Source organism: Salmo trutta, chromosome 3 (assembly GCF_901001165.1).
Source record: "Salmo trutta chromosome 3, fSalTru1.1, whole genome shotgun sequence".
In the NCBI taxonomy this organism is placed as follows: Eukaryota; Metazoa; Chordata; class Actinopteri; order Salmoniformes; family Salmonidae; genus Salmo; species Salmo trutta.
Window position 1 is genome coordinate 38,226,260 of NC_042959.1, and position 22,365 is coordinate 38,248,624.

Sequence of the window (22,365 nt, forward strand, 5' to 3'; positions counted from 1 at the left end):
TATAGAGGTCTATAGAACATCCATGTGGAATGCTTTCAACACCTTGTAGAGTCCATTCCCCGGCAAATTGGGGCTGTTCTGAGGGCAAGGGGGGGGGGTTGCAACTCAATATTAGGAAGGTGTATATATATTATTTTAATAGCAGGACACTGTAAAGTCCATTGACCCTCTGAAGAGTATGAATTAGGCTGTTTGAGAAGGTTTGAATCCTAAGCAAGCTGCCTACACATTGTTGGAAGACAGTGGAGGCTGCTGAGGGGAGGACGGATCATAATAATGGCTGGTGTATTTGATACCATTCCACCAATTCCGCTCCAGCCATTACCACAAGCCCGTCCTCCCAATTAAGGTGCCCACCAACCTCCTGTGTTGGAAGTACATAAGACCAACATAGCTACTGTAGTAGGTCAAAGCTGTGTGCTGGAAAACCTTGGTAGAGAATGGGTGAATTTCCTTTCTTTTTTGTCTTCAAACCAATGCTCCCTTTTTAAATTTTCATGGTTTTTACACCGGAAGGTGATTATACAACTATCATGTTTCAGGAGAAGACCCAGATGCAGACAGTGTCAAAGTAACAAACGTTTATTACTAGAACAGGGGGCAGGCAAAACGACAGGTCAAGGGCAGGCTGAGGTCAGTAATCCAGATCAGATTCCATAAGGTACAGAACAGCAGGCAGTCTCGGGGTCAGGGCAGGCAGAGGTCAATAATCCAGGGTGGTGTGACAAGGTACAGAACAGCAGGCAGGCTCAGGGTCAGGGCAGGCAGAATGGTCAAAACCGGGAAAACTAGAATACAGGAACTAGAAAAATAAAGGAGCAAGGGGGAAAACGCTGGTAGGCTTGACGAACTAAACAAACTGGCAACAGACAGAACACAGGTATAAATACACTGGGGGTAATGGGGAATATGGGTAACACCTGGAGGTGTGGAGACAAGCACAAAGACAGGTGAAACAGATCAGGGTGTGACAGTACCCTCCCCTCTAGGGGTGCCACCTGGCGTCCTACCTGAACGCATACCTGGTTGACCGAGGTGCCGGCGTTGAAAATCAGCGATGAGGCCTGTGTCCAGGATGTCCCTGGTGGGGACCCAGAACCTCTCCTCCAGGCCATAACTCTCCCAGTCAACAGGTACTGGAATCCCCTGCCCCAAGGTCGAACCTTCCGGAGATGCCTCACCGTGTACTCCGGTTGGCCGTCAATGAAACGGGGGAGAGGGGTGGGCGTGGAAACAGGAGACAAAAGGCTGTGAGACATTGGTTTGATCCTAGACACATGAAAAGTGGGATGTATACGGAGGGTACGGGGCAACAGAAGACGAACAGCAGAGGGGCTAATGGTCTTGTAGAAAAGTTTGCGGGACTCCACCCGGAGGGGCAGATCTCGGGTGGACAGCCATATCCTCTGCCCGAGACGATACCGGGGAGCTGGAGTCCGGTGGCGGTCCACTTGTCGTTGATACCTTGAGGTGGTCTTGAGAAGAGCCGACCGGGATGTCTTCCAGGTATGACGACAGCAGTGGACAAACATCTGGGCCGAGGGTATGCCGACCTCTTCCTCTTGCTCCGGGAAGAGCGGGGGCTGATAACCTAGGGAACACTCAAAGGGTGAGAGACCCATGGCAGAGCAAGGAAGGGTGTTGCGGGCATATTCGACCCACACTAGTTGCTGGCTCCAGGTGGTGGGGTTGGCGGAGACCAGGTAGCGAAGAGTCGTCTCCAGGTCTTGGTTGGCTCGCTCCGACTGGCCGTTGGACTGGGGGTGGAACCCGAAGGACAGGCTGGCCGACAACCCAATGAGTGTGCAGAGCGCCTTCCAGAACAGGGACGAGAACAGAGGACCCCGGTCGGAGACCATGTCCACTGGGAGTCCATGGATCTGGAAGCCGTGCTGCACCATGAGATAGTCCGTCTCTTCGGCAGAGGGTAGCTTGGGGAGAGGAACGAAGTGGGCGGTTTTGGAAAACCGGTGCACTACTGTCAAGATGGCGGTGTTGCCATCAGACAGGGGGAGACCCGTGACAAAGTCCAGGGATATGTGAGACCAGGGACGGTGAGGAACAGGCAGAGGTCGAAGGCGACCAGCCGGAGCTTGCCGGGGAGTCTTGTACTGCACACAGATCGTGCATGCTGCGACGAATGCGGGGATGTCAGGAACCATGGTAGGCCACCAAAAGCATTGTCACACAAAGACCAGGGTCTGACGGGAGCCTGGGTGGCAGGCAAGCTTGGAGGAGTGGGCCCACTCCAGGACCGAGGAGCGGACAGCACCAGGAACAAACATCCGGTTATCTGGGCCCCCCCTTGGGTTCGGCTGGGAACTCTGCACCTCACGAACATGCTTCCCTATTCCCCAGCTGAGTGCCGTCACCAGGCATGAGGTGGTAAGGATGGCCTCGGGTTCCATGGGTGTAGCCGTGGGGCTATAACGGCGTGACAGCTCATCCGGCTTGACATTCTTGGATATCGGTCGGTATGAGAGGGAGAAGTTGAACCAGGTGAAAAGCAGGGCCCACCTAGCTTCACTGGAATTGAGACGCTTGGCGTTGCGGAGATATTCCAGGTTCTTGTTCTGCCCCCTCCAGCCAGTGCCCTCCACTCCTCCAACGCCATCTTCACCGGGAGAAGCTCACGATTCCCCACATCGTAGTCCCTCTCCGTGGCGTTTAGGTGATGGGAGAAGAAGGCGCAGGGATATAACTTGAGGTCCAGGTGAGAACGCTGGGACAGTACAGCCCCCTCTCTGACATCCGAAGCATCGGCCTGTGCAGACAGGGGGGAAGCCAGGGTGCTGTAACGCCGGATAAAGCAGCGATAAAAGTTGACAAATCCCACGAAATGTTGCAGTTGCATTCTGGACATAGGCTGGGGCCAATCTACCACTGCTCTCACCTTCCCGGGATCCATCTGTACACTCCCTGCAGCGATGATGTAACCTAGGAAGAGAACATGGTGGAGCAATGGAATTCGTACTTCTCTGCTTTCACAAAAAGCTGGTTTTCCAGGAGGCGTCGGGAGAACCTGTCGGATGTGGAGCACGTGTTCTTGGGAAGAGCGGGAGCAAACAAGGATGTCGTCGAGGTAGACGAAGATGAACCGGTTCAACATGTCGCGGAGAACATCATTCACCAGAGCCTAGAATACAGCAGGGGTGTTGGTAAGACCAAATGGCATGCCAGATACTCGTAGTGACCGCTGGCCGTGTTGAAGGCAGTCTTCCACTTGTCCCCTTCCCGTATCCACACCAGGTGGTAGGCATTCCGTAGGTCCAGCTTGGAGAACACGGTGGCCCCCTGGAGTGGCTCAAAGGCCAAGGAGATGAGTAGTAGCGGGTAGCGGTTCTTCACCGTGATGTTGTTGAGGCCCAGGTAGGCGATGCACGGGCGCAGGAGAAGCAGAAGGAGGGATGAACCCTGCAGCTAGGGAGTTCTCAGAGAGTACAGTCATTCCCGGGGTGGAGTGGTGCCTGAGAGAAGGTTGATCCCGCAATCATTGGGTCGGTGCGGCGGAAGCGAAGTGTCCTGGGCCTTACTAAACACCTCCTGGAGGTCCTGGTACTCAGCGGGAATGGCGGAGAAGTCCTGGGCAACTTCCGAGCCCCCAGGAAGACGTCCTGGGGCAGGCTATGCTGACTTCAGGCAATGAGCATGGTAGAACGGGCTCCAGCCCACGATGGCACCAGAAGACCAGTCAATAGGGGGATTGTGTCGCTGGAGCCAAGATTATCCCAATACCACGGGAACCTGAGGAGACTTAATAAACATGAATTAGATCGTCTCACTGTGGTTCCCTGACACACATAGGTTGATGGGGGTGGTATTGTGGGTGACCTGGTCTATAGAGCGCCTGTCCAGCGTGCTAACGTCCATGGAAATGGACAGGGGCTGAGTGGGGATGTCCAGATCGGATGCCAGGGTAGTGTCCATAAAGCTCTCATCGGCCCCAGAGTTGATGAGTACCCGAAGAGATTGTGACTGGTTCCCCCACAGCAAGATGGCATGAAAAGGGGTGCCAGTAAGGAGAGAGGAAAAGTTCTCCATATGGCCCACCAGAGTACTCACTCCTACCGGTGAGCCTGGTCTTTTAGTGGACAGGTGGCCACGAAATGACCAGTAGTCTTCGTGTGAAGCCTGTATAGCCGTTCGGCTGGGGACAGCCTAGCTCTGCCTAGTTGCATCGGTTCGGGAAGAGGTGAATTGGCAGACTTCAGAGACTCTCGGGGGATCTCGGGTAGCCTCGGGTTCTCTCGGCAATGGAGCCGTCGGGGACTTCCAGCATGTCTCAGAGGCGAGGTGGAAGCCTTGGGCAGGCGAGTTAAATTGAACCTCCTCTCCTTCCCTTGCTCCCGTAGTCGCCCATCGATCCGAATGGTCAAGGCGATGAGCGAGTGGAGATCCGTCTGTAGTTCCCGGGCTGCAAGCTCGTCCTTTACTTCCTCCGATACTCCGTGCAGGAACATGTCGAACAGCGCTTCCAGGTTCCAGGCACTGTCAGCTGCCAATGTGTGGAAATCCACCGCATAGTATGCCACACTGTGGGAGTCTTGCCGAAGTTGGAGTAACTTCCGGGCAACCTCTCTCCCGGACAATGGAGCATCGAAAACTTTCTTCACCTCCACGATGAACTCCTCCAGACTGAAACATATTGCCGACTGCTGTTCCCATACTGCCGTGGCCCAGGCGAGAGCGTGATGAGGTACGCTATCATCTATTTACATGAAAATACACTTTAAAGTTTACTGAGGAAAGGCCTTCTACTACATTACCTGTAAACAAGAGTGAGTTATTACAAAATATACAATTTAGAATCAAACATACATTCATCAGATATAGTAAACTTTGTACATACAATTCAGGGATGGCCACAATTGCTTTTGAAGAGCTACAGGGTTCTGCAGGCTTTCTTGTTGAAGCCCAGTTCTACCACACCTGATTTTACTACTCAAGGTCTCGATGAACAGCTGAGGTCTTGATGAACATATGAGTAGTAGAATCAGGTTTGGTAGCGCTGGGCTTGAACAAAAAAAGCCTGCCTGACCCTGTGGCTCAGCTTGTCAATAGCCATTTTGGTAACTCCTGATACAAACTCTGTGACAAATGACAAACTGCCGAGAAACACCTGTAAAATACAAAGTCATTAGACAAGTACAAAACACTTTTAAGAATAAATATTTACAAATCTGACATTGGATAGGTGCTCTAAATCCTTTAGCTACAAATGTCCTTAGAAATGCTCTACACACTTGTCCAACTCCAGTAAAAGAGCACACATTCCCACATTTATAAATTGCAGTATAAATATGAATGCAGATGGGAGTACTCACAGATTTGGAACAGAACATACATAAGTGCTACTGATAGTGTGCGATGTACTGCGTGCATATGAATAAGCGTAAGTCGTTTGTCTGCTCCACATGGGCTGGTTTAACACATTTCTTTGCTTCTGAAAAGAAGAAATGTTTACAACCTGTCAACTTATCATGTACCGTAGGGATGGCGTGCATCTGACGGATGAGGGCAACGACGTTGTCCTTGAAAGTTTGAGAGATGGTCTCTCCACGTTCTCTCCTCTGTAGTAGCAAGATGCGTGCACTAGTACTAATACACATCACACTCCCTGTCCCTTGCCACTCAATGAACCCAAAGGCGCTTTTAAGAGACAAGTAATACATTAAAATAAGCACACACCATGCGTGTGCGCATCAGTGTTTGTGTCAGGAAAGAGGTGTCAAAAACTATACATGACAGAGAACAGTCAAAATATCCCCTCCGGTAGACCTTCAAATCTTAGGGCGGTAACTCTAACCATTGCGCTACAAACCCTGTTATAGATATGGCAACTTGACTCTATTTAAATAGACAGTCTGATGATGACACTACACGTTTGTTGCAAAATGTTTTGTTCATTCACTCAGTACTGATTGAATGTTTATTTCTCTTGCTTGGTAAAAATGTTTTGTCTAAAACAGTTGTGTTGAAAACAGTTTCATTTTATTACATAGCTAACCAAGTTAGCAAGCATGGTCTTTCCATTTGACTGGCACAGGTTGCGCAAGCAAACAATGATCATTATGATCAACACATCTGTTCTGGTGTGTGCATTTATTATAAATTAGCAGCGTGACAGTTTTCCCAAAGTTCCCAAAGTTTGGTGTATCTAACTGGCTATAAAAGCAGCCAAGGACGTTCGCTAGCTTATTTGTTTGTGCTCTGATTACACACAAGTGTCCAGATCAGCAGTTTACACAGATGACTTCAGCCATATGAAAAACTTTCCATAGAAAATTATACCTACCTTCTAGCTAGCTACCTTCCTTTTCCATCTACTAGCTAGCTGTTACTGTTGAGCAGCAATTGAGTTGCACCTGGTTTAAGAACTCTTGAGATTCGGCAGAAAATATTTTAGCATTGTCAGAAATGCTACAAAAAGGTAGGACATTGTTGGTTTATATTGGGCAGAAATGTGCACGTGTGAGCGGTAAATTGTGAATTTAATAAAAACCAGGGCATAAAAGGTACTTTTTGGTCCAGCAGCCAAAATAAATTTTTTTTGCTAAAATTACACACAAAAAAAACAACAGATTAGCATGATTGGTAATGTTTCTAAAACAATACATGTATTACTAATAAGAAGTAATATGGTATATTGTTTAATTTCATTTTTTGTAAACTGAGTCTTTTAACCCAACTATCAAAAATGTCACCTGCCCTTTAACGGTGGGAGGTTACGACTGTGGTAATGCAAATCGAGTCACATTTGTGCCTGTGAGATTGAGTCTGACTAGTACATAGAGTAGTTGTCTTCTCTTCCCTAGCAGCTGAAACTCAAACATAGAAAAATAACCTAGATTGTGAACCAAAGATGCCGCCGAAGAGCATGGCTGACATTTTACATTCTTCCAATCAATTGTGCAATTTTGTTATTTTTTGTGCGTTTTGTGTAACTTATTTTTTTACTTATTGTGTACATAATGTTGTTGCTACCGTCTTTTATGGCCGAAAATAACTTCTGGACATCAGAAAAGCGATTACTCACTGCGGACTAGAAGAAACTTTTTCCTTTAACGAGTCTGACGAGAAGAATATCCTGCTTTCACTGGAACAGGCCCAGATCCACGCCTTTTGTGTGAAGAAAAGACGCCGGAAAAGGGGACGCAGATCGGAGATCCTTCTGAGAAGCCGGAGGCTAGCGAGTAAACTCCCAATGCCTTCCATTCTCCTTGCTAATGTGCAATCGTTAGAAAATAAAATTGATGACCTACTATTAAGATTATCCTACCAACGGGACATTAAAAACTGTAACATCTTATGTTTCACCGAGACGTGGCTGAACGAAGAAACGGACAATAGAGAGCTGGGGGGATTTTCCTTGCACCGGCAGAACAGAGACGCTACCTCTGGTAAGATGAGGGGTGGGGGTGTGTGTCTTTTGTTAATAACAGCTGGTACGCGATGTCCAATATTAAAGAAGTCTCGAGGCATTGCTCGCCTGAGGTAGAGTACTTCACGATAAGCTGTCGACCACACTATCTACCAAGAGAGTTCTCATCTGTATTATTCGTAGCCGTCTATTTACCACCACAAAGTGATGCTGGCACTAAGACTGCTCTCAACCAACTCTATAAGGCCATAAGCAAAGAAGAAAATGCTAACCCAGAAGCGGCGCTCCTAGTGGCCGGTGACTTTAATGCAGGCAAACTTAAATCAATATTTTTTTTTTTTTACCAGCATGTCACATCAAATCAAATCAAATGTATTTATATAGCCCTTCTTACATCAGCTGATATCTCAAAGTGCTGTACAGAAACCCAGCCTAAAACCCCAAACAGCAAGTAATGCAGGTGTAGAAGCTTGGTGGCTAGGGGGGAAAAAATCCTAGACCACCTTTACTCCACACACAGAGATGCATACAAAGCTATCCCTCGCCCTCCATTTGGCAAATCTGACCACAATTCTATCCTCCTGATTCCTGCTTACAAGCAAAAACTAAAGCAGGAAGTACCAGCTCAATACGGAAGTGGTCAGATGACGCGGATGCTACACTACAGGACTGTTTTGCTTGCACAGACTGGAGTATGTTCCGGGATTCATCAAATGGCATTGAGGAATACACCACCTCAGTCATCGGCTTCATCAATAAGTGCATCGATGATGTCGTCCCCACAGTGACTGTACGTACATATCCCAACCAGAAACCATGGATTACAGGCAACATCCACATCGAGCTAAAGACTAGAGCTGCCGCTTTCAAGGAGCGGGAGACTAATCTGGACACTTATAAGAAATCCCTCTATGCCCTCAGACGAACCATCAAACAAGCAGAGCGTCAATACAGGATTAAGATTGAATCCTACTACACCGGCTCAGACGCTCGTCGGATGTGGTATGGCTTGAAACTGAAACTTGAAACCCAGATGCGAGCTGCCCAGTGATGCGAGCATACCAGACAAGCTAAATGCCTTTTATGCTCGCTTCGAGGCAAGCAACACTGAAACATGCACGAGAGCACCAGCTGTTCTGGATGACTGTGTGATAACGCTCTCGGTAGCCGATGTGAACAAAACCTTTAAACAGGTCAACATTCACAAAGCCGCTGGGCCAGACGGATTACCAGGACGTGTACTCAAAGCATGCACGGACCAACTGTCAAGTGTCTTCACTGACATTTTCAACCTCTCCCTGACTGAGTCTGTAATACCTACATGTTTCAAGCAGACCACCATAGTCCCTGTGCCCAAAGAAGCGAAGGTAACCTGCCTAAAAGATTACCGCCCCATGGCACTCACATTGGTAGCCATGAAGTGCTTTGAAAGGCTGGTCATGGCTCACATCAACAGCATCCTCCCAGACACTCTAGACCCACTCCAATTCGCATACCGCCCCAACAGATCCACAGATGACGCAATCTCAATCGCACTCCACACTGCCCTTTCTCACCTGGACTAAAGGAACACCTATGTGAGAATGCCATTCATCGACTACAGCTCAGCGTTCAACACCATAGTGCCCACGAAGCTCATCACTAAGCTAATGACTCTGGGACTAAACACCTCCCTCTGCAACTGGATCCTGGACTTCCTGACGGGCCGCCCCCAGGTGGTAAGAGTAGGCAACAACACGTCTGCCACGCTGACCCTTAACACTGGGCCCCCTCAGGAGTGTGTACTTAGTCCCCTCCTGTATTCCCTGTTCACCCACGACTGCATGGCCAAACACGACTCCAACACCATCATTAAGTTTGCTGACGACACAACAGTGGTAGGCCTGATTATCGACAACGATGAGACGACCTATAGGGAGGAGGTCAGAGAACTGGCAGTGAGGTGCCAGGACAACAACCTCTCCCTCAATGTGAGCAAGACAAAGGAGCTGATCGTGGACTACAGGAAAAGGCGGGGCGAACAGGCTGTAGTGGAGCGGGTCGAGAGTTTCAAGTTCCTTGGTGTCCACATCACCAATGAACTATCATGGTCCAAACATACCAAGACAGTTGTGAAGAGGGCACAACAAACTATTTTCCCCCACAGGAGACTGAAAAGATTTGGCATGGGCCCCCAGATCCATAAATGGTTCAACAGCTGCACCATAGAGAGCATCCTGACCGGTTGCATCACCGCCTGGTAGGGCAACTGCTCAGCATCTGACCGTAAGGTGCTACAGAGGGTAGTGGGAACGGCCCAGTACATCACTGGGGCCAAGCTTCCTGCCATCCAGGACCTATATAATAGGTATGTAAGAGGAAAGCCCATAAAATTGTCAGAGACTCCAGTCACCCAAGTTATAGACTGTTTTCTCTGCTACCGCACGGCAAGCGGTACCCGAGCGCCAAGTCTAAGACCAAAAGGCTCCTCAACAGCTTCTACCCCCAAGCTATTAGACTGCTGAACAATTCATAAAAAATCACCACCAGACAATTTACATTGAAACCCCCCTCACCCCCCACCCTCTTGTACATTGCTGCTTCTCTCTGTTTGTTTGTTATCTATGCATAGTCATTTCGCCCCCACCTACATGTACAAATTACCTCAACTAGCCTGTACCTCCGCACACTGACTCGGTACCGGTGCCCCCTGTATATAGCCTCGTTATTGTTATTCTTATTGTGTTACTTTTTATTATTACTTTTTACTTTAGCCTACTTGGTAAATATTTTCTTCTTCTTGAACTGCACTGTTGGTTAAGGGCTTGTAAGTAAGCATTTCACAGTAAAGTCTACACTTGTTGTATTCGGCGCATGTGGTAAATAAAGTTTAATTTAATTTGAAACAATGTAAATAGTCAAGAAACAAAAGGACAACATTTCACTTCAGTAGACTTTTGTTTCAAGTAAATTAGACCAAGTTTTGTGCCTGTGCGCAGCGCTTCTAAAAATGAATCTTTCACTCAGCTTTTCACAGCCCCCAGCAAGGTAATTTTGCAGCACGAGGTGGAATAGGCTATATAGGATTCGTAGTTCTTTGACTTTGTGCGATTAATTTACCAGCTATGAAACAAAACAACAGAAATACTTTGAAAACAGCTACTGCAGCATTTATCATACTTTACTATTTTTATTCACAGATGCGAGTGAAATGCTTGCACTGTGGAGTCCTGACCAAAAATAGAAATAGATATCTTACCTGCCACTGCCTAAATCTACCCGCATCTGGCAGGTGACAGTGTTAATTTTAGGCCCTGATAAAAACTGCTGCACCTACAAACTTGCTTAGAGGGCAGGTCACTGTTTTCTGGGCTTTCAGCTTCATTTCACTCACTCACTCTTCTTCCACTCCACCGTGTGGATGTAGCTGTGGATGTAAATGCCTAGCAGAGTGTGTGTCTGTCATTCTTTCATTGGCTCCATGTCCATCCATCCACCTCACCCCGCTAGAGCTCATCCAAGCCCCCAGCTGTCTCTCAGACAGACATCATAGAACACCGTCTTGGAATCTTGGAAGAACACTCTCTCCCCTACCTTGGAAAAACATACAGAAACCTGGTCATTCCTCAAATGCAAACCATTTAACATTTCTGAAGGGTGACATCGAGTGTCTGCCTCTTTTTAGCTCTGGCATGTTGTTAGAGCAAAGGCTATGCCCGCTCCACCTCCACTGGTGCAGAAGCTGGAGAAGGCACAAGGCCTGACTGTTGGCCCTGACGCCAGGCCCTATGTGGGTAGCTGGGTGTTTGGGTTGGTGTGGGGGGCAATGATGTACCCACCTCTGACTCTCCTCTCCATACCACTGACCCTAACACACTCTCACTGGAGATGTAACTGTTAATCTCTTATTTCAGTGTGAATGGAATTCATGTGAGTCAGAGGAGGGAGTTTTGGTCACTGGGCGCTCTATGTACACACTCTGTCTGAATCATAGAGGCTCAGATTCCCTACTTGTGTTGTTTCCCATCAGATTTGGGAACACTGCTCTCCTCTGCTGTGAGGGTAAGACAACCCAACCAACAGCCTTGGCCTGTAGTCACCCAGTGGTGGTGGTATGGGACCCTCATGTATCTGTTCACACACAGGTTGGACCACCAGCAGCTCAGACCACACAAACAGAGCCACAGCTCCACAGGGATTCTGGGTAATGTTGTAGAACGCCAGCCCCGCGAGCACCTGCTTATTAAGCACAACCCTTTGTGTCAACAGTCCACACCGACAGACAGCTATTATCTCACGCATGGTTCCTAATTCTGGTTTGGCTCTCGCTCTACACAGTATGTAATGTTTACATGTTCTGCTGTGGCTCACACTCACAGACCCAGCAAGCTACTGCTGCGGCTGCTGGTCTGTCTGTCACTGCTGAATGTGCGTGCCAGAGCAGAGCAGACTAGGCAGGGAGGGCAGGGCAGCTTGCATAAGAATCACCCAGACAAGACCGTGCAGCACAGGTCCAAGGAGGGCCATGCCAGGTGGTGATACTGATCAGTGGCTCACCCTCACTCTCACCACTGCTTTACCCAAACCTGCTGCTGCTGTCGGCTCAGAGTAGGGCCGGGTGGGCGCTCCCTCTCTCTCTTTCATCAGGGTACACTTTAAGCTCTATGTATGGCCCCTTATTGGTAGCAGACTGAAGAGAGGCCCGTCTTCCTTGTTGGAGAGCATGTTTTCTTTGCTGCTTAGTCCCAGAACATTGTGTGACCTATGGCGTTGAACCAGGGCCAGGCAGAAGTGGGCCCTGCCATTGAATGGGTGAAGCAGCAGCAGAGCCGGGGATGAAAGCCATTAAGGAGGCCCTTCCGTTGAGCCACAGGTTCTAAATGCCTGGAATGTCGGTGTTCTGAGAAAACCACAGGATTCTAAAGAGAAGCCGTCCACTGCCCTGAGTCCATGGGACAAATGCACGGAATGGGCATATTCACTGCTTCTTTTCTGTGACATTTTAAAATGCCCAGTGTAGGGCTATGAGGAGTGGTGATGGTTGGAAGGGTCCTGTAATCCCCCTAGTTAAAGGCTGTGTAATCCCACCTTTACCCATGGACAAAGAGACTGCAACAAAGCAAGCTTCCATTAGGAAGAGGGGCCCCACATCAAGAACAAATTGCTCGTGACGAACAGTCAGCCTCACTGGTCTTGTACAAGCACACTGCTCCGACAAGCTAAGTCCACGGGAATGGAGAGAACAATTCACTCCAAGGTGCCCTCTCCCACCTGTGCAAACAGTGCAGTTCCGGGCTCAAGTAGGTAAAGAGCACACAAACAGGGTCCAGGTAAGATGACATCTCGCTGACCTCCAGCGGTGTGGGGCCTTTATCTAAACCAGGGTGAGGAATGTTTGAACGCTCGCCGCTATCCTTTGTGTTTTTATGTCTCCACTATAAATACCAACACTTCTCTAATAGCCGTGCTCAAGCAATACGTTTCAAACCAAATGCAGCTCATTAATTGCCTTGTTTACCTAAAGTTCCATTCCCCTCACGCGAAACACCACAGACTTGTTTTAAGTGCACACATTTAACAGAGATCACAACTACAAAGAAGACTGGGACCTACTTCAAAACAAACATTTCAAAAATATGGAGTGAGAGATACAAAATGGGGTTTGGAAAGCTGTATTCATGTGGACTTGTAAGCGCCGGACGTTAACAAATTAGTTTGTGCACCACACACTCTGAGATCTGCCACAATGAAAATCATGTTCAAATCTAATAACAAAGCTTTATGGAGCCAGAGAACACACACAGTCAGGAGCATCAGCCAAGCTGTCGGTTCCCAGGCCAAAAAATAAGTACATTAAAATACAATCGCAAACGAGGTGGGCTTGTGTTAACTTTGAATGGGAGCATGTGTGTTGTAAATTGTAATTGTGTAACACCTGACAAATCCTTTAGCAGTGTTATCATGGTGGACAACATGCTTGTATAGGCCAGGCCCACAGTAATGGTTTGAGTTCCCTTCATCTACAAAATTGACAACAACAAATTATATCCTTGCTGGCATCAGTTGTTGTAGGGTTGTAATGCTACCAGTAATTTATCAAAGTTACCGGAATCTTCAGTAATTTTTGTAATTAACAGAAAATCAAACTTTGGAAATGTATACTTTAATAACTTAAAATAACATTGATTAATATACAGTATTAATTTATTATACAGTGAGGGAAAAAAGTATTTGATCCCCTGCTGATTTTGTATGTTTTCCAACTGACAAAGAAATGATCAGTCTATAATTTTAATGGTAGGTTTATTTGAACAGTGAGAGACAGAATAACAACAACAAAAAATCCAGAAAAACGCATGTCAAAAATGTTATAAATTGATTTGCATTTTAATGAGGGAAATAAGTATTTGACCCCCTCTCATACAGAAAGATTTCTGGCTCCCAGGTGTCTTTTATACAGGTAACGAGCTGAGATTAGGAGCACACTCTTAAAGCACACTCTCTTATCAATCAATCAGATTTCAAACTCTCCACCATGGCCAAGACCAAAGAGCTCTCCAAGGATGTCAGGGACAAGATTGTAGACGTACACAAGGTTGGAATGGGCTACAAGACCATCGCCAAGCAGTTTGGTGAGAAGGTGACAACAGTTGGTGCGATTATTCGCAAATGGAAGAAACACAAAAGAACTGTCAATCTCCCTCGGCCTGGGGCTCCATGCAAGATCTCACCTCGTGGAGTTGCAATGATCATGAGAACGGTGAGGAATCAGCCCAGAACTACACGGGAGGATCTTGTCAATGATCTCAAGGCAGCTGGGACCATAGTCACCAAGAAAACAATTGGTAACACACTACGCCGTGAAGGACTGAAATCCTGCAGCGCCCACAAGGTCCCCCTGCTCAAGAAAGCACATATACATGCCTGTCTGAAGTTTGCCAATGAACAGCTGAATGATTCAGAGGACAACTGGGTGAAAGTGTTGTGGTCAGATGAGACCAAAATGGAGCTCTTTGGCATCAACTCAACTCGCCGTGTTTGGAGGAGGAGGAATGCTGCCTATGACCCCAAAGAACACCATCCCCACCGTCAAACATGGAGGTGGAAACATTATGCTTTGGGGGTGTTTTTCTGCTAAGGGGACAGGACAACTTCACCACATCAAAGGGACGATGGACGGGGCCATGTACCGTCAAATCTTGGGTGAGAACCTCCTTCCCTCAGCCAGGGCATTGAAAATGGGTCATGTATGGGTATTCCAGCATGACAATGACCCAAAACACACGGCCAAGGCAACAAAGGAGTGGCTCAAGAAGAAGCACATTAAGGTCCTGGAGTGGCCTAGCCAGTCTCCAGACCTTAATCCCATAGAAAATCTGTGGAGGTAGCTGAAGGTTCGAGTTGCCAAATGTCAGCCTCGAAACCTTAATGACTTGGAGAAGATCTGCAAAGAGGAGTGGGACAAAATCCCTCCTGAGATGTGTGCAAACCTGGTGGCCAACTACAAGAAACGCCAGACCTCTGTGATTGCCAACAAGGGTTTTGCCACCAAGTACTAAGTCATGTTTTGCAGAGGGGTCAAATACTTATTTCCCTCATTAAAATGCAAATCAATTTATAACATTTTTGGCATGCGTTTTTCTGGATTTTTTGTTGTTGTTATTCTGCCTCTCACTGTTCAAATAAACCTACCATAAAAATTATAGACTGATCATTTCTTTGTCAGTGGGCAAACGTACAAAATCAGCAGGGAATCAAATACTTTTTTCCCTCACTGTATATGTGTCCATATTGTCCATGAGTTTCTAGTAGATAGACCATATGGTTCAAGAGAAAATAGCCAAATTAATGAAAAAAGCATTTGATCAACAATGGCATTATTTTAATTTAACTCTGCAACTTCCAACTACTGGAACTACTTCCAACTGCCACCAGTTTGACACCAAAACATTCACAACAAATACATATTGAAATAGTCAAATAAATCTAAGTTTGTAAAAAAAATATATAGAAAGGATATTTCATGCTGAAACCCTCATATTAAACACCAATGGTATTCACTGTTTATGGTTTATATTTAGGACAGTGTTTTACAGCTTTGTAATTCTATTTTTTATTTTAAAATCATGTTATTTAATTATTTCATATACACTGCTCCAAAAAATAAAGGGAGCACTAAAATAACACATCCTAGATCTGAATGAATTAAATAATCTGGATTTGGAGTCACACTCAAAATTAAAGTGGAAAACCACACTACAGGCTGATCCAACTTTGATGTAATGTCCTTAAAACAAGTCAAAATGAGGCTCAGTAGTGTGTGTGGCCTCCACGTGCCTGTATGACCTCCCTACAACACCTGGGCATGCTCCTGATGAGGTGGCGGATGGTCTCCTGAGGGATCTCCTCCCAGACCTGGACTAAAGCATCCGCCAACTCCTGGACAGTCTGTGGTGCAACGTGGCGTTGGTGGATGGAGCGAGACATGATGTCCCAGATGTGCTCAATTGGATTCAGGTCTGGGGAACGGGCGGGCCAGACCATAGCATCAATGCCTTCCTCTTGCAGGAACTGCTGACACACTCCGGCCACATGAGGTCTAGCATTGTCTTGCATTTGGAGGAACCCAGGGCCAACCGCACCAGCATATGGTCTCACAAGGGGTCTAAGGATCTCATCTCGGTACCTAATGGCAGTCAGGCTACCTCTGGCGAGCACATGGAGGGCGGCCCCCCAAAGAAATGCCACCCCACACCATGACTGACCCACCGCCAAACCGGTCATGCTGGAGGATGTTGCAGGCAGCAGAACGTTCTCCACGGCGACTCCAGACTGTCACGTCTGTCACATGTGCTCAGTGTGAACCTGCTTTCATCTGTGAAGAGCACAGGGCGCCAGTGACGAATTTGCCAATCTTGGTGTTCTCTGGCAAATGCCAAACGTCCTGCACGGTGTTGGGCTGTAAGCACAACCCCCACCTGTGGACGTCGGGCACTCATACCACCCTCATGGAGTCTGTTTCTGACCGTTTGAGCAGACACATGCACATTTGTGGCCTGCTGGAGGTCATTTTGCAGGGCTCTGGCAGTGCTCCTCCTGCTCCTCCTTGCACAAAGGCGGAGGTAGCGATTCTGCTGGTGGGTTGTTGCCCTCCTACGGCCTCCTCCACGTCTCCTGATGTACTGGCCTGTCTCCTGGTAGCGCCTCCATGCTTTGGACACTACGCTGACAGACACAGCAAACCTTCTTGCCACAGCTCGCATTGATGTGCCATCCTGGATGAGCTGCACTACCTGAGCCACTTGTGTGGGTTGTAGACTCCGTCTCATGCTACCACTAAAGTGAAAGCACCGCCAGCATTCAAAAGTGACCAAAACATCAGCCAGGAAGCATAGGAACTGAGAAGTGGTCTGTGGTTACCACCTGCAGAACCACTCCTTTATTGGGGGTGTCTTGCTAATTGCCTATAATTTCCACCTGTTGTCTATTCCATTTGCACAACAGCATGTGAAATTTATTGTCAATCAGTGTTGCTTCCTAAGTGGACAGTTTGATTTCACAGAAGTGTGATTGACTTGGAGTTACATTGTGTTGTTTAAGTGTTCCCTTTATTTTTTTGAGCAGTATATTTTATATGTGATAAATCCACACAGAGGGCCAGAGATTATAACAGACACCTGTGATAATCTGAAGTAACCAAAAGGGCCACTAGATGTCTTGTGATAGATTACATCAAATCTCGTAGTTTACTGGTAAATTTGAACGTTTCCATTAATATACTCTCCCTTTGCAACCCTAATCGTTCTTCTGGAACAGTCAAGTCCTCGGTGTGAAGACTGGACGGGCATCTGATACTGTTTAACTGTGTGCACACATTCAAAGCAGGACCCTGCACAGAATCAGACATCCAGCTGGAAGAGGTACTAGCAAATAGCACTCAGATGGATCAGGAAAGAGATGAACACTGATGATGTTCTTAAGATAAGGGAACTACAGAGGAAAACTGATAGAACACTGTGGACTCATAACATATATAATTGCAATTTTACTCAACAAGTGGAATTGTGTCAGACTGAGCTGCTGCCCATCAGAGGCTTCTGAGGCCAACCCAGTCTCCAGTCTCCAGTTAGTCCCCATTGCTCCAGCAGAGGCTGTCCAGGCTTTGTGATAAGCAGGAGGCCTGCAGTGCCACATTATCCACCATTATCTGCGTAATGAGCTGGAGGAGCATGACACCTGGTGAGAGAGGCCCACAGCAGTGATAGGGAGCTCTGTTTAGTACTCCTACAGCCCCAGAAGACTTCAGCACTGAGTGTACTAAGTAGTAGACTACTGCTTATTGCAGCATTGACAGGATGGATGACCTGAACTGGAAATAAACAGCCACAAGCCAGGCTTAATTTCCTGGCCTATCAGTTGAATCCAATAATCTCGTATTTATTAAGATGTTACAAGGTTGTTTAGGGCTCTTGAGTGGCCAGAAGGCCTTTCTGTGCTGTGAGGTCTCTGAGAGGAGAGGCCATGGGCCATGACACAAAAAACTCCCTCACTGTGTAGTATGCAGCATGTTACTATGTCTCATTTAACACCAAATAGACTCCTCAAAAACATTTTCGGATTGAAAGGCTTAAGCGCAAGGCGGACTCTTTGATGTATGTCCAAGAAAGAAAAAAGGAAAAAAGAAGCATGTGGCTGTCGCTGAGTCTGAGATAGAAACACTGTTTCTTCAGAGAGTTTTGTACTGCTGAGTGGAAGTACATAAATCAAACGGCTTCCTACTTATTTGCTTTTGGTACGGTCTGCTTGACTTGGTCCTTCAAATTAGCTCAGAGCCAAGCCAGCAATCACCAGGCCCATCTGAGCATGCACGTCCGGCAGACGGCTGGCTGGTCCTGGAGCTGTGATAGCCCGGCACAGAGCCATGACGCTGGGTGAGAGAATAGGTGAGCACCGGGGGGGGCTGGGCTGAACTGCATTGGGTTGGCAGATAGGCTAGCTAGAGCCTTAGCACCTATGGGAGGCTCACTCACAGTCAATGTGGGCCACTTCTCTCCAATCCAAATGTCAAAACGAGCCAGTGAGGAACAGGAACTATGTGACGGCATGAGGGAGAGAGAGGAGCCAGAACATTCCGCAAACTGGCTGTGTTCGCACTTTATCTCCGTTGGCGGGTGTGTGGAGCGTATCTATGGTATCCCATCCAGGGATGCGCCTAGCTCCTGCATCACTCTTCATTCATTGAGGGCCAGCCAGCATGAACTTGGTTTTTATCAGCAGCAAATGGCATGCATGGTGCCTGGACTTGCTCTCGCGAGCACTGCTTATAGCACTCTTGGGAGTCATAACTTTGAATAGTTGAGTATTCCTACCGTGAAAATGGGAAAACTGAACTTCGGATTAAACCTTCATTACGAAACGGGAAATGCTGTATGATAACAGTTATGTCAAGCACACTCATGCACATAAGTGGAAGCCCTTCAAAAAAATGACTTTCTCTGCTAGGAGGAGAAAAGAAATCGCAGTGAAATTAGGATTGTCAACTTTTGATCTGATCCACCGGAATAACAAGAGATATTTGTGTACCAGGCTAGCCCAGAACAATCCTACAAAACTGAGAAGAAACCCAATAGGCTGCATCTCTCACCTGGATCACAAGCAACACTTTACAATGCACCCATTCCAGACCCAGACCTCCCGCATGAAACCTTTTATCTACATTGCCAGAGAGAGACACACACTGCATAACGTCCTGGGCTCTGACATGGCATTCCTAGGATAACTCCGACAAGGCAGAAAGGAACGGAGCAATCCAAGGACAACACAGATTGTGCGTGTGTGTGTATTTCCTTTTACCACCCACCCACTCCAGCACACGTACACACACACAGCCACACAATGTGAAAGAAGTGCAGTGAGCAGATACGAGGGTCAACAGAGAAAACAATGGACTGATTACTCCACAGAGTAAGGTCAAGATCTATCTGATTTGCACAGCAGTCTTGTGGTGGTGGTGGCCTCTCTGAATGTGATCAGGTAGCCTTAGTTACAGCCCACCTGGATGATGATAGACTAAAACCACGAGACACAATAGTTTGAGAATTCTACAGTAGGGGCCAGTATGTCAACTTTAAAAACATATCACAGGTGTCATATTGAACAGAATAAAATGGTTAAAAAAAAAAACGGTCAAGAAATCCTTGAACCTGATTTTGAAACATTTGCATCACACTCAAATCCACATAGTCAATTAATTTCCATATTAACATCCAAAGGGAATTCCAGTAGAAAATATACCCATCTAATTACAATACAAAATAAAATGTCGTTTCAAATCAAACAAACAATAGCCATTCCCCTTGGACTGGGTTTGTTGCATGTTGAATGCAGTTTCTATTTCCTGCCACTATGGGGACATGGGACACATTCTTTTCATGCCACTTCGATTCAAAGTGATTTTCGTAGCAGGTTAGGAGAGCATTTTCGCTAACACTAACCCATTTCCTAACCTTAACCCCAGTCTCCTAACCTGCTACAAAAAACTCACTTCGGTATCGAAGTGGTGTGAAAAGAGTGTTTCCCATGGGGACATTGCAATGCCAGTGACCCTGAGTCTAGTACAGTCAGCAGGGTAGAATAGAGGATCACAGAGGCCTGGCAAACAGCTCCTCTCCGCATAAAGCAAGACTTCTTCCCCTGGTTTACGCACACAGCCCAGTAGGTGTCATCAGCCCTGCTTTGATGTACGTTAACTGCTTTTCAACTTGGCAGGAGATACAAACTTATGCACCTCTAAATTCCTGCAACGATTCCAAGAAAAGGCATGCTTGTTTGGTTTCTGACGGCCTCCCTCCGCTGATGCAAACTGGGTTTCTTCAAAAGCCACATTTATGTGCAGCCCCATGGTCTGTGTTTTGTCTGTAAACACGGCACAGGGCCACTCTCTCTGGGTGCGGAGTTAATCATTAAACACATTACCACTGAGAGGATTTTTTTGTTTCTGTTGACCTTAGGGCAAATTTGAATGTGGGGTTGGATGCCAAGTAGAGTTCACAGAATTGTTAAATAAATTCCTGTGAATTAAACATGTGATAGAAGAGGTCACTCTAGGTGGAGTGTAGACTATGTCTCTCAGTGTTGCAGACACAAACATTCTCAAACAAATTCACTGACCATAGTCTGTGGAAACAGACTATGGTGCCAAAAATAAAGTTTAAAAGATTATATTATCTGTCAAAAATGTGTAGTCACACATGTATTATTCAGATTTTCATGTGGATATCCATTTTCATAAGTATTTGTACATCAATGAGGACAGACGAAACATGATAATTCTTTCCACATTTCATTAGGTTATTTGCGGGACAACGTTACAATGTAGTAACACTACAGTAAGATAATAAGCAGTTTATCTTACCTCTAGCCTCGCTTGATGTTAGAATCATTAATATCACTGTACACACAGCCAGACATCCATCCTTAGAGAACATTTTCAGCAAACTGCAGTTTGTGTCTGTTCTGAAGAAAATTGGCAAAATAGAGAATTCAATGACAAAAGTACCCTATAACATCAAGAGACTTTATTGAGTTGACCCAGTGACGTTTACATTACATAGCCACACTGACATAATTTAATGATCATACACAGGCAATTTGAGTGAAGAGCGCAGATTAGTGGGCATACTCACGTGTTGTCCTCTGCCAGGCAGATGCTTTCCACGAAATGTATGTAAACACAATGGTTCACTGTAAAGTCTGACGTATTAATCAAATGTCTTGTACAATATACTGGTATTCAGGTTATCCTCCACGCGGGAAATGTAAATAAAATTCACTTCAATATCATATCAATGACATCGCGGCAAAATACTGTCTGATAAAATGTTTAACAAAAACAATCAGTTCTCGCAAAAAAGGTAAATAACAGGTAGGCCTAATGGTCAAGTTTTCGGGTTTACTTCTTTTTCGGGCTTACTTCTCTCACCTCATCCCTGGTGTGCCCTTCTGCATCCCTTTGCCATGAAGAGCAGTATAGAAGTTTCCAAGAACAGATGTGGAATTCAATTGGCCAATCGTGGACCGGCTCGAGCTCTGCACCTCATGGACAACGTTGTGCAAAGCACGGGCGCCCCCCTCCGGTCGAGTGGATTCATGTACAGCACACATGACCTCTACAGTCGTGGCCAAAAGTTTTGAGAATGACACAAATATTAATTTTCACAAAGTCTGCTGCCTCAGTTTGTATGATGGCAATTTGCATATACTCCAGAATGTTATGAAGAGTGATCAGATGAATTGCAATTAATTGCTAAGTCCCTCTTTGCCATGCAAATGAACTGAATCCCCCAAAGACATTTCCACTGCATTTCAGCCCTGCCACAAAAGGACCAGCTGACATCATGCCAGTGATTCTCTCGTTAACACAGGTGTGAGTGTTGACGAGGATAAGGCTGGAGATCACTCTGTCATGCTGATTGAGTTCGAATAACAGACTGGAAGCTTCAAAAGGAGGGTGGTGCTTGGATCCTTGTCCTTCCTCTGTCAACCATGGTTACCTGCAAGGAAACACGTGCCGTCATCATTGCTTTGCACAAAAAGGGCTTCACAGGCAAGGATATTGCTGCCAGTAAGATTGCACCTAAATCAACCATTCATCGGATCATCAAGAACTTCAAGGAGAGCGGTTTAATTGTTGTGAAGAAGGCTTCTGGGCGCCCAAGTAAGTGCAGCAAGCGCCAAGACCGTCTCCTTAAGTTGATTCAGCTGCGGGATCGGGGCACCACCAGTACAGAGCTTGCTCAGGAATGGCAGAAGGCAGGTGTGAGTGCATCTGCACGCACAGTGAGGCGAAGACTTTTGGAGGATGGCCTGGTCTCAAGAAGGGCAGCAAAGAAGCCACTTCTCTCCAGGAAAAACATCAGGGACAGACTGATATTCTGCAAAAGGTACAGGGATTGGACTGCTGAGGACTGGGGTAAAGTCATTTTCTCTGATGAATCCCCTTTCCG

The 22,365-nt window shown here is 46.7% G+C and overlaps 1 protein-coding gene across 3 annotated transcripts in view; it reads right to left on the bottom strand.

Moving 5' to 3' along the window:
• Positions 1-21,375, bottom strand: part of LOC115174884 (fibroblast growth factor receptor-like 1) — a 61,885-nt gene extending 40,510 nt beyond the window's left edge. The window contains exons 1-2 of one of the 3 annotated variants that reach the window (XM_029733889.1): positions 21,046-21,375; positions 20,775-20,870 (exon numbers count right to left, since the gene is read on the bottom strand). In XM_029733889.1, coding sequence (XP_029589749.1) covers positions 20,775-20,847 — 73 coding nt within the window. In that variant the 5' untranslated portion in view covers positions 20,848-20,870; positions 21,046-21,375. Of the gene's footprint in view, positions 1-1,010; positions 1,158-20,774; positions 20,876-21,045 lie in introns of those variants that run through there. The other 2 variants (XM_029733882.1, XM_029733898.1) reach the window with 2 other exon arrangements.
• Positions 21,376-22,365: the final 990 nt, after the last annotated feature.